Source organism: Brachionichthys hirsutus, chromosome 13 (assembly GCF_040956055.1).
Source record: "Brachionichthys hirsutus isolate HB-005 chromosome 13, CSIRO-AGI_Bhir_v1, whole genome shotgun sequence".
In the NCBI taxonomy this organism is placed as follows: domain Eukaryota; kingdom Metazoa; phylum Chordata; class Actinopteri; order Lophiiformes; family Brachionichthyidae; genus Brachionichthys; species Brachionichthys hirsutus.
Genome location: NC_090909.1, coordinates 11,044,167 through 11,061,307, shown reverse-complemented (window position 1 = coordinate 11,061,307; position 17,141 = coordinate 11,044,167). Strand labels below are relative to the sequence as shown.

At 49.2% G+C, this 17,141-nt stretch overlaps 1 protein-coding gene across 2 annotated transcripts; it reads right to left on the bottom strand.

Moving 5' to 3' along the window:
- Positions 1-5,261: 5,261 nt before the first annotated feature.
- On the bottom strand, positions 5,262-16,705 carry ago3b (argonaute RISC catalytic component 3b). Of its 2 annotated transcripts, XM_068747203.1 has the most exons (19): positions 16,687-16,705; positions 12,564-12,735; positions 12,285-12,405; positions 11,996-12,204; positions 11,621-11,757; positions 11,348-11,482; positions 11,168-11,255; positions 10,933-11,080; positions 10,652-10,771; positions 10,430-10,573; positions 9,410-9,543; positions 8,914-9,098; positions 8,663-8,822; positions 8,466-8,556; positions 7,480-7,674; positions 7,273-7,407; positions 6,975-7,076; positions 6,649-6,848; positions 5,262-5,494 (listed from the first exon to the last, which is right to left on the bottom strand). In XM_068747203.1, the coding sequence occupies exons 1-19, from the start codon at positions 16,703-16,705 to the stop codon at positions 5,386-5,388; spliced, it is 2,604 nt and encodes an 867-aa protein (XP_068603304.1). In that variant the 3' UTR covers positions 5,262-5,385. The 2 variants fall into 2 exon arrangements, with proteins under 2 accessions (XP_068603304.1, XP_068603306.1); XM_068747205.1 differs by lacking the exon at positions 16,687-16,705 and having other exon boundaries at positions 10,451-10,573; positions 12,564-12,626.
- Positions 16,706-17,141: the final 436 nt, after the last annotated feature.

The window sequence follows — 17,141 nt, the reverse complement described above, 5'->3', positions numbered from 1 at the left end:
ACCGCCCTCTAGCTATTGCCTGTCAGTAATAATGAGCGCAGCGCTCCAAGGTAGATTGAGTACACGTACACACAGATAACACCTTTTATAATGTTATAAGCCACACGTTGGTTCAGCGGCACTTTGTATATTTATGACTTTTATTAAAAGTCTAATCTCGTCATGTTGTCAAGCAGATTGTGACGTTAGCATGCAGAACATCCTGATTTGAAATACAAAACATGTATGAGAGCTGTGAATGTTTGACTCAAACGTCCCGTGTTTTGCTTGTTTCGTTGATTTGAGGGTCCTCTGAAATGACCTTTGACCTCAACCAAGGACTAATATTTTCACCCATGTACTTCGGTTCATTGGTTTGATTGTACAACCCTTACTGGACAAACTTCTGTGACCCCTGGTCAGGGGGCGGGGGGGGCCATGAGCAAAGCCGTAGAAATACATTTGAATCCAAATTGTGGAAAAATGTCTCGAAACAAACATTTTCACTTAAATAACTCGTCGTTAGCGGAGATATACACGCTACATGGGGTCTCGCGAGCATGCCGCGGTTAGCTACAAGCTAGCATGAAACGTGACAGTTACAGTATTGTTATATTTAAATGATAATAATGAGAAAATAAAAGTTCATCCTGTCCGACAAGGTAAATTAACCCTTTCAAACAAGGGTGAATTTACACATCACAGCCACACCAGTCGCTCTGCACTTGGTGAGAGTGGCGCCTTGAGCTAAACGATAACGTTAGCATGCTAATACGCATGCAATGAGTGTTATTATCAATGACAACATGGTCAATGTTCACAATGTTTAACATTGAAAATGTTGGCTGTCATTTCTTCTTTTAGCATGCTAGCTGCTAATTACCTGCAGCTAATTGGAATGTCATACATGTTAAAAGTACAGGATAAATGGAAAACGAAAACGGAGGCCTGACCTCATCAGCCGTACGCTCACGTTATTAGCTTCATTATTCAAACGTGATCATTGTACAGATCACATTCATCATCTCGATCTAACGCGAATACAGAAAGCATTTTGTTTATGCTCATATCCAAAAACTTAAGCCACAAAAATTCCATGATGACTCAAGTTCACGCTCACTGCCACAAATCGAATATATATCTGATCTAGAAACGTATGAAACGCACTCGCATTGAATCAGGCTTAAACACCGACTCCTACTTAAACATAATCAGGATTGATTATTTCTAGGGAACCTAGAGACCCTAATATAAATCACATAAACACATGAGCCTTTCATTAAATAAAACAAATATGATCCTTCACCTCCTGGGAAATGTTGCGTCATCATGTTTGCTGCTGTCGTAACCCAAACAATCAAAAACAAACACCTTTCATACATGAAGTATTTATTCAAAAGAAAGTAATAATTAAATATGACAACCAAATAAAAGGGCTCAATTTAGGACCAGGATCAAACCGGTGTTAAGACAAAAAAAAAAAAAAAGACAGTTTTACTTCTAAAAGTGCCGTATTTTAATGATCAGGCCAAAAGAAAAAAACAAAAACAGAAAACGGCGCGTAACCGGAAATATACTGTGAAATCCAAACATTATTTTATTGTGTGATATGCAGCCAACCGCGAGTTATCATCGCGGGGAATCCCTCAACACGGGGAACGGGCACTCGTGGAGGAACGACTCGACTGAAGAATCACGACTGTTCTGTAAACGTCACACGCAAAGTTTCACACAACACCAAGTCAAAGCGGTCGGCGTGACGCGCGCACGGCGAGAAGGCCGAAAGGCCGACAGGAACCCGCTCCATTATTGCCGTCCGGAGAAAGGATGAAGACGCAGCTGAACAAAGTCCTGACAGGCAGTTGGGGAGGCGTGAAGTTAAATAAATACTGCTACGTAACGACAGACACACGAGCGATCCTCTCTGGGGTTCTGCTCTGCTCTTGGGTTGTGCTTGCGAGTGCCCGGCGACTCAACCGGTCCCCACAGGCCTTTCGGTCCGGTTCTGCATATTGTGTGTTCTTGGCGTATGTCAGAGGTATCCAACGCGCACACTCAAACAAATACACAAACACACAAAATCACATCTTACAGTATCTGTCATGTATCAATATATTATTATCAATGTAGCTTTTTTGGGGGGCCTCCGTGCCCTTTTCTGAAAGTTAAGATTTCTTCTTCTTCTTCCTTTTTTTTTTTCAGCACCATCAGTAAAGGCACAGTCTGTTGGACGAGGAAGCGCCGACCCTCCTCTTCACGTGCCTGGAACGCGTCCCGCTTCTTTTTGAGATGAATGGAGGCGGGTCTCCCCGGAGGAGGGCCGGCGCTCCGTCGGCTCACACGCCTGCTCGGTCTCCGCGAGCAGGTCGACGCAGCAAACGCAGCCGTTCTGCTTTTCGACGCGAGGAAATCTATTGCATTATCAGATTTGAAAAAAAAAATGATCTCAGACCACTACGATTATTAAACACCGCATTTTCTCACAGCCAACGCGCTCCTGCTTCGACTAGGCCTCCGTTAGAAAACACGTGTGTGTGTGTATGCCTTACATGAATATCTTGACATATAAATATATCTCATTTTACACTAATAAACTCCTACTGCTGAGGAACAAGGCATCTGGAGTCCAGCGCTGTCGGACCCAGAGATCGATTACACGAGCAGAAACGGGCTCGAAACAGACGCTTCAAACAGGCCGAGCACCAGCGAACATTGTTACAGACCCACGACTGACTCTCTTCAAGTAAAATCAAATGCTGGTAATGTCCGACACGAAGCTTCAAAGTGGCAACAAACATGAAGGGGGGGGGGGGGGGGGGGGGCGTCATCTGCTGTTAAAAAGATTCAAATGTCTCCAAATTAGAATGCGAGTCGACTCCACCCATATCTGCTTAAACTCGCTCTTTATTCATCTGAAGTCTGAACTATTAAATGTTTTCTTGCAGCAGCTTTGTTTTAGTGACGCTAGCACAGTTAGCAGGACAGAGCCCATCGGCAGGATGATGCAAGGCGACCCCCCCCCACCCCCCCGGGCAGGCACGTTGGTTTGGTCCGAGTGACGACACCTGAAAGCTTTATCGGCAATAAACTATGCTGCAAACAAAGAAACAGATCCCAGGCGATGGTTGAATCATAAACATTTATGTAAATCTGATGCTAATTATTTATGTGTAATCTGACTGATAAGCCACTAAAGTGTCCAGAGCTCGCTGCGCATAAAGACTGTTCTTCCAATCATAGAGGTGTTTTTGTAATATATATATATATAAAATAATTAGAGCTGCAATAATTAGTTGAATGACAGAAAATCGTTTATAAAATTTGATTTTCAAATAATATTTTTTGTCATTTTCAAGCAAAACAAAAACAACGACACACCTCACAGCTACTCAAATCCTTCTGAAGCAGATTAGGCTGCGGGACATGATCAAAGAAAATAATCTGCAGAAGAATTAGGATTACTGATCCCCAGGTTGGGCCTGCGCTGAAGACTGAACTGTGCCCCGTCCTCACTGGGACGGATGCCACGCCACGCCCGCTCCCGTCCTTCACGTTTACGAGCGCCACCTTACAGATGGCCAGACGAGCATAGAGGGCCACGCTTTTGCTTTCTTAGTGACACAACTCCTTTGGGCTCTTCAGAAGAAGCGTCGTAAAGCAAACTTTACGGCTGAGTTAGGCTTGGATTGAGACGTTGCACAACTTTTACAGCCGCACCACGAACACGAGAAAGAGCACTCGGAGGGCGCAGACCTCCGCCAAGCAGCTCGCTCCACTCCCAACCGGATCTGCACCGTCCACACGGCGATCTGGATCAGCATCCAAAGGTTCTAAATGGAATCTGTTAAAGCGGTTTCAATGCTAAAACGTAATATTGGTTCACATCTCATTCATAGCGGACCCTTTATGACTGTGACTTCTGGGGAGTGCACTGAATGCACGTTTGACCAGAAAAAAAGCCTCTATAAGTCAATGGGAAGATCCAGACCGAATCGCCCGAATCAAAATTGAACGTGATCTAAGTTAGACCAAGACCCATTAACCCCCCCCCCCCCCCCATCAAGATCCATCCAGCGGAAATCCTGCTAACAGACAAACGCCGTCAAAAAAACCGTTAATTTCTGGGCGACCTTTTTAACCCTAACCCTGCCGGTGATGACATCACAGCCGTCTCTTTAAAGTTATCCAAACCAACATCCAAAGAACAACCCGTCGAACAACACTTCATCAGGCACTTTGTTCAATCTCCGTGAACCCCCCCCCCCCCCCCACCCCCGTCCATCAGTCCTGCTCCTTCATAAGAACGTTAAATACTGCGCATTCCGAAACCCGAGTCGCGTTTCACTTGCCAAAACTCACGTCTGAACAATGCTAGTGCACCAACGCCCCCCCCCCCCCCCCACCCCTCCTCGGCTGAACCCACCCCCCTCCGCGTTTACTCCATATTGCACTGGGGGGGCGTTGCAGAGAGAAAGTGTTTGACTGTATTGCTGAAATGTTAATTTAAGTTGAAAGGACAGAAGCTCATAAATAGCAGGAGGACTCAAACACACGAGTATAAAACGTTGCACCAAGCTGAAGTGTAAGAAGCTAAAAACGGTCCGCTTTGAGACCGCGGCGTCCTCCCTCTGCGCCGAGCCCCCGCAGCAAGGCATCACGCGAGACACAATACATCATCGATGGCTTACTTGGCTTTGTTTAAAAAAAAAAAAAACGATCACTCAGATTTCATTCGGCGCCTCTGTTGGGTGGAGTGCAGAGTCGCTGTCAGCCATTGGCTTAAAGGGAGAAGAGTTAACGCTAAGGCAGCCGTTTACCAGCACGCTCAGCTGTTGCCATGGCAATTTGCAGAAACAACACCCATTTTTTTGTTAACAAGACAAGCTGAAAACCACACAAACAGACATTTATAAAACATCTATGATCTAAAGCAGCAACATTAGGATCAACATGAGGCTACGGAGCAGCTCGGATCCTCACTGGTTCTGGTTCTGGTTCTGGTTCTGGGTCATGCCCCCCCCCCCCCATGCATCTAAACAAAACAAGTTCTGGATTCCCTGCTGTTCCGCTGTTCTTTAAACGCAAAGGTAAGAGAAACTCGACTGCAGCTAAAAGCTGGAAGGTGCAGATGTGACCTGGGAGCTTTAAAGGAGACTGTGGGAGGGGGGGGGGGGTCGCTGGGGTGTAAATTCAGCCGCGATTATGTCGGTGAGAAAGATGCGAGTTGGAGCACAGGAACAATTGGCTGGTTTCAATTTGCATAATGCGGCTGTAACGCCTCTCTGTCTCGTTACATCCTTACGCAGTGCTCCTCGTCGAGGTCCGGTGGCCAGCGCTACAGCAGCCTGGGGGGGGGAGGGGGGGGGCTGGCTGAGCAGCCGGGACAAACCGAAGTAGAGGGGGAGTTCAGGCGAAGTACATGGTCCTCATTGTGTCGTGGTGGATCTGGACTGCCTTCGCCAGCGCCTGAGGGTCTCTGCCGTTGCTCTGCCCCGAGACGTGGCTGCCCTCCGCACTGCCGGGAGGTAAATCACAGCAAGACACAATATAATAAAACATCTAGAAAATGTATCCAATTCAGTCTTTGCATCTTGAATATCCGAAATTTGATTTATACGACGCCATAAAGCGAGATTCTAGCGGTGCCTTCCAAGTCTTACAAATGCAAATCTCCAAATGTATCATTTCAGCACTACCGTATTCTCCGGATCATTAAGCGCAGCTGGATTACAAGCCACGCCCACTACATTTAGAAAGAAAAAAGACTTTGCATGACTTTCCGTTCACCACTGATCAAGGAAAAGTGGATTATTTGAGCCATTTAGCATATTTTGAGATAAAAAAGCGGATTCCATATTATCATCGCTTCATGGTGATGGAATAAAATGAAAAAACTATTTTGGAACAAAAATTCTTGATAATTCTTGTCTGAATTTACGAGCAATTTGAGATTCGCGGGGGGGGGGGGGTGCTTGAACACTGCTGAATTTTGCAATCGAGAGTACAAACGACGTTTCTGCCATCACAAACACAAACAGCTCCTGTTTATTCCTGTTTCTGAGTGATTGGTGAAATCTTTAAATATGTTATTCTTTGTCATTATACATGCAAACACACAAATTACACGCAACTCCATTGAGTTGTTTGTCATTTTGCTTCTCTTTCGCCGCGTCTCCTCGTCCAGAGTGACTGATGTCGATCTCCGTTTAGCAATACAGACAGGAAACACTATGATCGCTTTGTTTACATTTAGGGATCCGCTGGAACTTTCTCTTATACGACTTTATACGTCCTTCATTTCACACTTTTGAAGACCTTTCTCCTCCTGATGTTCAGAATACTTGGTCGACATGTGACCGTTTGTTGTTTACGCTGAATTGAGTTTGGAACACTGTCTGTGTGTGCATGAAGCGCAAAATGACTGAAGAATTCAGCGTGTGTTTGTCATTCGAAGCGTCTCATTGGTCCACTGTGACCTGCCTGATCATTTCATTGGTTAGATGTGAAGAGGCCAACTGCTGTAAAAGCCGCAGCGTCCAAAGCGGGGGGGGGAATAAGCGTCTTATAGTCTGGAAAGTACGACTTTTGTGTTTCAGTTTGTTCAAACGCTCTCTAGTTGTTTGTGTCTTTAAGACAGCACCTCCTATTTAGGGTTAGGGTCTGCCCTACCTGTCGTGCTCTTTGTCGACCAGGTGGTAACGGGCTCGGAAGGCCACCAGGTGGGCGTAGTAGGCCGGAGCCGGGATGGACACGGAGCGTGTGCAGCGGACGTAGGTGTGGCACAGCTGGTAGGTGAGGAGCTGGAACTCGTCGGCAGTGAAACAGTTGTCATCCCACAGAACGTGATAGTGGGAAGGCCGGCTCGTACCCTGGGGGGGGGGGGGAGTCAAGCAGAGTCAAAGACACCCCAGAGAGACGATGAAACGATCAGCAGGTGAGGCGGGGTGAAGGCGGTGTGCTCCGGCTCCGTGCATTTAAGGCTTTGCCTGCTTTACCTGGATTCCAGCGTGACTGCAGAGGTAAAAGTCAAACTCGTAGGGGTGAGTGATGTCCGTGTCGACCGTGGTGCCGGCGGGAATGTTCCCACTTCTTCCAACCTGAAGGGGAAAACGGAATTTAACCAACGGAGAACGTTCCAATGAAGGGCCTGATCGGCACCAGTTATTGAATCCTGATCTTTTTGTGTGATCGTTTTCACTACAACTACCGGCTCCAACAGGTGGAAAGACACGACGGCCATAAAAAAAAAAAACACTGTGTGGGTGCCGTGAACTTGATTTTCCATCAACTCACCCGCTCGTTGCGATCTGCACAGAAGAGGCGAGTGTGATGGCGCTTCTGTACGACGATGTAAGTTATCCCCGGCTGGTAATCCTTCTCTAGGCTGATGCAAGCCTCCCTGATCGCTAGCAGCTCGTAGTACAGCACCTTCACAGGAACACAACAGGTAGATAAACATGCAAACGGGGACAGGTGTTAGCATGTTAGCATTCTGCGTACTTGTCTGAACTGTCCCTCTGACACGCCGTCCCTGTAGAAGATGATTCTGGTTGGTTTGTAGCGGGTGGACTTGTAGAACTGGATCAGGAGCTCCCGCACCATGGAGGCCAAGTCCTGGATGACCTCCTGTCTCGGCCTCTGGACCCGCACCGTCGCGCAGTACCGGCTGGGGTGAGCGTCCATGCTGCCCACCACCTGCACGGGAAAGACAGCTGGCGGTTGGCTCAGAAGCTCCTTGATGTCCCCAAACGGACGCAGCAGAACAGCGTTTGAGAATCATGTCGAGAGTCGGGACGTCCCGGTCCCATCACGGGATCGGGCTCGCACAGAATGAGCCCTCTCTACTCAGGCAGAGGCGGCAGCGCGTGCGGCATGACATCACTTCCTGTGACGCTATTGGTTGAATGCTGGCAATCGGGGCAAAACAGGGAAGCAGCTTGAAGCTCGTCAAGTATTTTGAAGTGCTGTTTATTTTATTTTAAATATTGGTATTTAATATTTCCTGTTTCACTCCGAGTCCAAGTCCAAAGTGACAAAAGTCTTTTATTTATTACTTGAATGTTCGAGCTACGCCACAGAAGTGCTCTGTGCTCTGTTTAAGAGTTAAACGTTGAAATAAGACAATAAAATTAATAATAAGGGACATCCTGGATCCGTTTCTTCACTCTTCTGTATTATAAAAGTATCGGATCGGGACTCGGTATCGGCTCAAAATCAAATGACTCGGACTCGGAGGCTAAATAACCTGATCGGGACTTCCCTAGTCCAAAGCATTCACATTCTTGAGACGCTGTCCTTCCCTCACCAAGGCCTGCAGAGCCCTTTCAGCATCATTGATTAGTGTAAAAGCCGGGCGGGGCACATCATCACTGAACAGAGGCACCCAAACGGCTCCTTAAAGCCCGCATCTCCCGGCAGTGGACACATTAATAGGAGTAGAAGTGAGGACGAGACAAGAGTCTCTCTCCTTTAAAGTGACGTCTCACGGCTGCAATTGATGGCTTCTTCCCGTCTCCTGCTGGAGGATGAGTCACGTCGGCGCCGAGGAAGATGACGGGCTGCTGGAACACCGAGGGTCTAGAAGCACGAGAGGAGGAAATAAGATCCGTCATGAGGCAGAGGGGAACAACGCGAGCAGCCGGAAGGGTCTGACGCCCCCCCGGATGGCGTGTGTTCACCGTACCGCTGGTGCGGAACCAGGATGTTGTTGATCCCGCCCAGTTTGACGTTGATCTTGAGGCAGAGGTTGGAGAGTGTCTGGGGGGACGTCTTCACCACGTTCTTCACCTGGACGCACTGGGTGGCCATGCCGAGGAGGGTGTCCCCGACCCGCTTCACCTCGGCTGGCGGTCACAGAGTTCACGCCTTTTAAATCTCTGCTTCAGCAGACAAGACACTTTACGTCCATCGCGCTCGGGCCCGTTCTGGTCGTACCGTAGACGGGCGTCTTCCCCGGCAGGATGACGATGATGAGCTGCAGCCCGCCGTAGGTGTTCTTCAGGTGCCTGAACATCGGCTCCACGCTGTCGGCTCCCTGGGCGTACTTACAGAAGCACGGCTGGCCTTGAATTGGCATCCCAGCATCCTTTGAGATTTTACGCAGCTGATCAGTAAAGCTCCTAATCATGAAGAAAAAGGGAATTATTATTATTATACCGGATCATTTTGATGGGGGGGGGGGGGGGACGACTTGCATCTTTATTGTGTTTTTTCTTTTAATTAAAAGTCTGTAATACGTATTTTTTAAGACAAAGCTGTCTTTATCAGTGTGAAATATTTATATTGACTAAAAAATGTCCCAAGATATTAACTTAAAAAAACAACTATGTAATAAAAATAAGAAAATAAATACTCAAAATGATGTATTCTTCATATGCATGATTAATATTTCAACTCAAATGAGCAATGAGAGGAATTTCTGGGCTCTCACTTCAGGATCTCTTCTCTGCACTGCCTCTGGGTGGCGAAGCAGGCGATGGCCCACATTTTGATCTCCACGCCGGTGTGGAACTGCTTCCCCCTCATGTCCCACACCCCGTGGCTCGGGGTCGCCACTGTACGGTTCTGCAACGACAGCGCAGGGTTGATCTGCTGGGGCTGGCAGGCACAGAGGCACATTCAGCGTGCAGTACACGGAGACACACACAGTACAGAGCGGATCAGTGGATCAGCCGCCAGCCACTCAATAGCAGATTGATCGCTACGAACAGCGAAGCCACAGCAAATTCAAAAAGCTAAAGTTCACAGGCAAAAGAGGCAGAACTGGATCGGGTGTAATCGAGGTGGCGCTCACTAAGCGAAGTATTCATTCAACGACAGGATTTTCCGACTTTTAAAAGTATATGTTTAGCGACAAGAACCTGCTGTTACGATGAGCTGAATGCACTGGCTGCCGAGTCGTGAGTGGGTCCGTAGTATAAAAGGGTTATACCAGCCGTCGGCAACCTAAGGCACGCGTCATGGCATGGCTGGTTACACCCCGGAAGCGTCGCCAGCGAATCGCGGGGTCCTCCTTTGTGTCGGTCAACGGGGGTTTCGTTCGATGACAAATCGTTTAGCGACGGCGTCTTCAGAGCGCAACTCTGTTGTTAAGCGAGGGTTTAGCCCTGAGCTGCGAGAGAGTGGCTAACCTTAAATTTATATTTTATCCCGATGAAACACAGTCAGTGTTTCAATCAGGATCAAAAATAATCAATTTGTACATTTGGATGATCAATGTCTGATTACTGAAAGGATTATAATATAATGCTTTTGACTTTTAAAATAACATTTGCTAGTCCACGTGTGAACCTGCAGCTCGTGTGAATGTGAACGTGCAGCTCGTGTGAACGTGCAGCTCGTGTGAACCTGCAGCTCGTGTGAATGTGCAGCTCGTGTGAATGACAGCTCCGTTTCACTCACTCTCACTCAAACACGCATGCATATGAAGCACGATTTAAAGGGACGGTACCATGAATTGTTCAGAGCTCACCCTGCCGCCATACTGCAGCATGGGGGCCGGCAGGACGCGGCCAGTCACTTGCGCCATCTCGTCTCGGACGCGGAACTGAAACTCCTGGACGAACGGGTCGGCCTCGTAATTAGCGCTCCTCACCTGAAGGGAGAGGAAACGATTTACGCATGACGGGGAAAAGACGCTCGTCGATTTATCTCGGGTTCAAAGGAGGCTCACCAGCCGGCTGATCTCCTCCTGCCGGTCCGGCGCGGAGCGCGCCGTTGCTTTGATCATGGTGGACGTTTGGTTATCAGTTAGCTTTTTGATGCAGCGCTGGCCGGCTACAATGTTGCACACCTGAAACAGCAGCGCAGATGAATGGACTCCCAATCCGGCCTGCTAATCTGCCCGAGTTGACCTTCGGTTTAGCTCCGGTTCCTTTCGCTCCATGCTCTCCTTACGTTAGCCGCTCTTTTTAATCGATCAGGGTGTGATCATTAGCACGTGTCCGTCCTTACCTCCAGAGGCAGATAGGTGTGCTTCTGTTCCTGGCCCACCTGCAGGCAGGGCAGGTGGGGGAACTTCAGCTGCAGGTTGTACTTCTCCCTGAAGTATTGTGCCACCGTGCGCTCGACTGTTTGACCGTTCTCCAGCTGCAATGGAAATCTGTGGATCGAGAGGCAACGGGAATCTCCTTTTAGCGCGAGCTGCGACGGCGGTTGATCGCCACCGGGGTGCAGCGCGGGAACGTACGTCTGGAGGCTGGCGGGACGGCGCGTGACGTTGCAGACTCTGTACTTCCTCCGCATGGTCCCACAGTGAGTCACTTCGACTTTAAGTCCTGTAAAGACGGCGGAGGCGTCGATGGAGACGAGCACGGGGGGGTCGACGCTTTTAAACGGGACCTTTATTTTCTCCCATCACCACCCTTACCTTTGATCTCTTTGGTGAACTTGACCCTGTGGGAGTCCGCCAGAGGGCGTGGCTGCTCGTCGATGTTGTGAATGTCCAGAACCTCGCACATGAACTGGATCACCGGCTGGGCTTTGTAGAAGGCCGTGGCCGACACTGAAACGATGCAGGACCGGGTCAGACCGGAACCCAGCCCGGGCATCGAGCAGAACTAAACGCTCATGTCCATTCTTAATTATAAGCTAAGCTGAATGTATTATTACGTCCCCGACTTTCCTCCTGCTCAGCACTCACCATCGATGTTGAGCATCATTTTCCACATGGCTGGCCGGACCGACTGATGGAAGCCAAACCAGACCTCTCTCCCTCCTCCGAGCGGGTGGTCGTAGCCCTCGGGGGAGGAGAAGAAGGACCGTCCCACCGGCGTGTACCTGATGATGACAGGGTCGCGAAGGCAACGCAACATGCTAGCTCAATGTCCTCGGGCTGGGAGACGCATTCGCTGGACACGGCGCAGCATGGTCCGAAACCACCGGAGATAAAACCGCGTTTCCCTCCAGCAACAACGTCGCTTTCTTTGTCTGGAGGATTCTATAAAAACCACCGTATGTGGGGGGGGAAATGTTTATTTCTTTTTTTAAATGCACCCGTTTTAGGGAGCGAACTCACTTCATGGAGGGCAGGTGTCGGAGGACGACGTCCACGGCATGAACGGGGTTTGTGCTGATCGGCTTCTCCAGGTCTACTGGCTCCGACAGGATGTGTCCCGTCAGCACCTCGTGCAGCATGTGCCAGCTGACCAGAGACACAAACCTGATGGTGACTTTAAACGGGCGGTCTTTCCCGCCGTCACCTGGCAGCGTGACGTCCAGATCGACCTGGGGAGGGAAGCCGACGGTTTTAGCGTGCGCCGCGTGAAGCGCGTCCCGCGTAAAACGCTTTCCGTTCCGTGTCTTACCCCGTTAGAGGCAACGGGGAGCGGGTTGGCGGTGTAGAGGCTTTTCTTCCCGTCGTAGACCGGCAGGCATTCGCCAAATATAGTCACCTTGAAATGCTGAACCATGGAGTCCACCACCTCCCTGAAGAGACCACCAGGGGCAGGAGCACATCAGTGTGAATGCAGCGTGAATGCAGCCTCACACAGAGAGGACGCTAACGCAAAAGCCAAAGGGCGCCAGCCCTTTTATAAACGCTCTCGACCGGTAAGGACGGATCCAATCCCAGTCTTCGCCGTTACCTGTTGACCCTGCGAGGACATTTCTCAGGATTGATGTCCACCTCGTACAGGTAGACGTCGATCTTGGGTATCTCCACCTGGAAGCAGTTGGCAAGAAGCTTGATCGGCTTCCCAATGGTGCCATAGCCAGGCCGCCTCGGCAAAGTGAAAAGGGCTTGGGCTTGGGCTTGGGCTTGGGCTTGGGCTCCGACTGCTCCTACGGAAAAACAAGCAGCAACTCCACAAGTTGGACGATTATTTATGTCTTATTATTAGATCACATAATGCAGCCTCGTGGGTATTATTATTATACCACACCATGGAATCATTCATTCATTCCGCTTTATCCGCCTCACGGGTTTACGCGTGTTGCTGGAGCAGATCCCAGCTTCCTATGGACGAGAGGCAGGGCACACCCCGGAGGCGTCGCCAGTACATCGCGGGGGGCCACACAAAGGACAAACAGCCACTCGTGCACACACTCGCACCTACGGACAATGTTGGTGTGCCCAATTCACCTGGAGAACACGACCTGGAGAAAACCCGCGCGACACAGGGAGAACATACAAACTACGCGAAGGTAGCATTCGAACCTTGTACCTGCTTTCTGTGAGGCGACAGCGCTAACCACTGTGCCACCCTCATATGCTACACTTCGCAAATGTGCCAACTTGACACAAGCAATACAATATATCGTTTCTACATAGAGTGATGGATGAAAATATAAATGACAATGGCCTGTTTGGATACGCGTAGTTACATATTAATATACCTGTAGGCATGTAAATAGCGTGTATCTGCTGCGTAGGAACGGAGTCATCTAGTTTCTATTATTTCTTATGGGAAATGTAGCTTCGGTTTTCAAACAGTATTACGGAACGAATTATATTCGACAAACGAGGTTCCGCCGTATCGACAAGCATCGACCCAAAGACCCAAAACAGAAACTAGAAAGACAATCAGAGATTGCAGACCCCGCCTCCAAAAGACTATTGGATCTTGTGAGACAGTAAACAGGGCTTCCGGATCAGAGGGGCCAAACCTGCTCTAGCTTGCTGCTCTGGAACGTACTACAAGACTCCTTCTGGACTCTTTTTCCCATCATTCCATTCGTTTCCCTCCCTCTTAAAGTGGCAGTTTACAGCACAGGCACAATTCCAGATGTAAAAATAATTCTAGAATCTGGATCCAGATCCGGATCAACGTCATTCTCGGGGAGGACCGAGCCACGGACAGAACCTTGCTTGTGTAAAAATGTCAAGTCGATTGGGTTACTAGTTTTTGAGTTATGCGCTCGGACAGACAAACAAGCAAACAGACAGACAAACAGACAAACAGACAAACACACCCAATTGCAATACCCTCGCCTCCCCTTCGGCGAGGGTAATAAAAAGAAACCAAGAGCTTCGAGAAGCAGACAAACCGGCGGAAGGAAGTGGTCGCTGCTGCTAATACACAAAGTTCTACTCCCGATTCTGATTCCGATTCTAAATGAGGAGGAAAGAGCAGCGGGTAGGAGCGAGGACAGGAACGAGAACCATTGCCTCACGTCAAAGTGACAAACCTGAAACACCGGCCTGATAACGGCCGTGCAAAAAGGTTACCGAGTTCGGTGACATTTAAAGGGAAAGCAGCTCAGCACTGACAGCTTATCCTCCTCCAGTCAGGAGGAGCCTAATTAAACATCAACATTCAGAAACGCCACGCTGGAAGGTACTCACTGGGAAACAAACGGCATCTCACAATCACTCCATTTGCATAACTTTGAATCAGAAACCTGCGTAAAAGGACAGAGCAGTGTGCTGCGTCCCAATGAGACGAGGACAACTCTTTTGTCCTCGTCCTGTCCCAACATGGACATGAAACGACTGAGAGGAGCTGGAATGCCTCAAACAGTTCCTGTCCGAGTCCAGGGCTGGGCCCGGACCCGCTGGACGGAGTCACCACGCGTTCTGTTAATGCATCCCGAGGTCGCTTCCTCCCCTGTGACTGTGTTGCTACGGTTTCTCCATGGCAACTAGAGGCGTGCTGACAGGTGGAGGAAAAACAGGTGCACACAGATTTGCCTCATTTCTCTTGGGCTGCACCGACTAATACTCTGAATGCCACCAATATATTTCTGCGGTTTATATTTCTCTGCGTTACAACATTATTATTTTGTTAAATATCAACGTTTACATCTTTGCGTTTTTTCTATATTCATTTCTTGCTTAATTTTGATATATTATTGTTGTGTTCCAGTGAGTTGGCTGCATTTTAATCAACTAAATGAAGTTCATCATACACGCCAAAAGATAAGTGCACGAAGAACGTTTTCCCTTTTATTGAAATTTCACACACAAATCAAAACACAAACACCCCACAAGTACAGCGGGTACCGAAAATAAGAGCGTCCGGGATTACGAAGTGGTTATAAAATGTGGCCAGATCAACGTCAAACTCAAATGCTTGAACAAATACCACTCAAACAATCATATGTTCTCATATTTTATTTGGTTTGCTGCCTCAGGGCCTGGACAACTTGCCATCATCAGTGGAAGAATGAATTCTCAGGAGGACGGAATTCTGCAACAGGACAATGAGCCAAAGCGCCGAAGCAAACCATCTCCAGAAGAATAAAAAGCATGTTCTGGAGTGGCCCAGTCAGAGTCCGGACCTCAACCCGATTGAGGTCTGGCATGACCTCACGAGGGCCATTCAGACATCCCAAGAATAGAACCGCAACCGTTTTGTAAAGACGATTGGTCCTAATGCCTGCCGAGCGTTCCACGTCTGAGACGTTTAGCCGAGGTCATTGCTGCCGGAGGAGCGTCAGCCAGACACTCAGCCCGGGGGTTCATTCATGTTCTCTTATTGAGCATGTTAAGCTCAATAAAGTATGAGAACACACTCGGTTTGTTTAGTCGCGTGATTTCGACGATGGTCTGGCCACATTCTACGACTCATGTGTGCAGAACTGGAAGAGATCCCCGACGCTTCACTTATTCTAGGTACGGTACCCGCTCACATCAGAGCTCACATCAGAGCTCACATCAGAGCTCACATCAGAGCTCACATCAGAGCTCACATCAGAGCTCACATCAGAGCTCACATCAGAGCTCACATCCAACCAGCTCACATCAGAGCTCACATCCAACCAGCTCACATCAGAGCTCACATCAGAGCTCACATCCAACCAGCTTACATCAGAGCTCACATCCAACCAGCTCACATCAGAGCTCACATCAGAGCTCACATCCAACCAGCTCACATCAGAGCTCACATCAGAGCTCACATCCAACCAGCTTACATCAGAGCTCACATCCAACCAGCTCACATCAGAGCTCACATCAGAGCTCACATCCAACCAGCTCACATAAGAGCCCACATCAGAGCTCACATCAGAGCTCACATCAGAGCTCACATAAGAGCTCACATCCAACCAGCTCACATCAGAGCTCACATCAGAGCTCACATCCAACCAGCTCACATCAGAGCTCACATCAGAGCTCACATAAGAGCCCACATCAGAGCTCACATCAGAGCTCACATCAGAGCTCACATCAGAGCTCACATCCAACCAGCTCACATCAGAGCTCACATCCAACCAGCACACATCATAGTCCTTGTAAAGCTCATTTTCAGACGGAACAGAGGTCGATCTGCTCCCAGCATGGCCGCATGGGAACTCAAGCTCGCCGCTGATTGGCCGGAGAGTTATCGGGTCCCCTTTGATGAACCAGTTTGATTGAAGAATCATCAATAGATACAAACTGGGACTGGAAATCTTCCCTGTGGCAAAACGTGAATCGACCAATGACGTAAAACTAATCTGTAATCATCACGGTTCAGAAACTAGGGTGACACACACACACGCACGCACGCACGCACGCACACCTGACGGGATCACCACCTGTCTTTGACAGCACCAGCAGTGACGTAGCCCACGCAACAATCCCGCGGTACTGGTTGGAGCAGAGCGCGGAACCGATCGAACCAGTACCCGCTGCTGGGGCCGCAGGTAGGAGTTCTCCAGAGCAGCCCGTTTGTTTTAACCTACCGATCGATCGATCGATCGATCACATTACCGCACGCGGGCTGTACCTAACTCACTATAAACAGCCAATGAGCGCAGCGAGAGTGTTTTCAGACGCGGGGGTCCCACCTGTTGTTCCGATTTCCATTCATGAGGTCTCCGTCCGGACGACCCGGCACCCAGCGAGCACTTTTCTCTGCGAGGCGAAATACTCGGCTCCCCGGCTTCGCGGCTCCTCGGCTCGGGTCGCTAACTCGGGACCGGGCCGCTGGGGGGTTCCGTGTCGGCTGTAGGTCTCCTCCACCGATCCGCCTTATCGCAGATGACAGCTCAAAGTGGCACAAAATGTCCCCACTTCCGTCCTCTGGGGTTATTTCCCGCGTATCTGTAAGGAAGAGGACATTTTCTCAGCGTCGGAAATGTTGGTGACAGTTTGGACTTGAGTTGCTTACATTTCCCTGACTAGCTAGCAGCGCGGCTAGCGTTAGCCGACGACAACTAGCGACTACGCGGCTAATTCAACACAAACAGGCGGGATGTTTATCGTTTTTACCCCGTCGGTAGGTTAGTTCGTCGTGCCGGTC

Coding starts and splice junctions, on each gene's coding strand:
- ago3b (XM_068747203.1), bottom strand. Junction 11,483..11,620: donor AATGATGCTCAACATCGATG/GTGAGTGCTGAG, acceptor GCATCGTTTCAG/TGTCGGCCACGGCCTTCTAC. Junction 7,675..8,465: donor AGAAGCCATCAATTGCAGCC/GTGAGACGTCAC, acceptor TTTCCCGTGCAG/GTGGTGGGCAGCATGGACGC.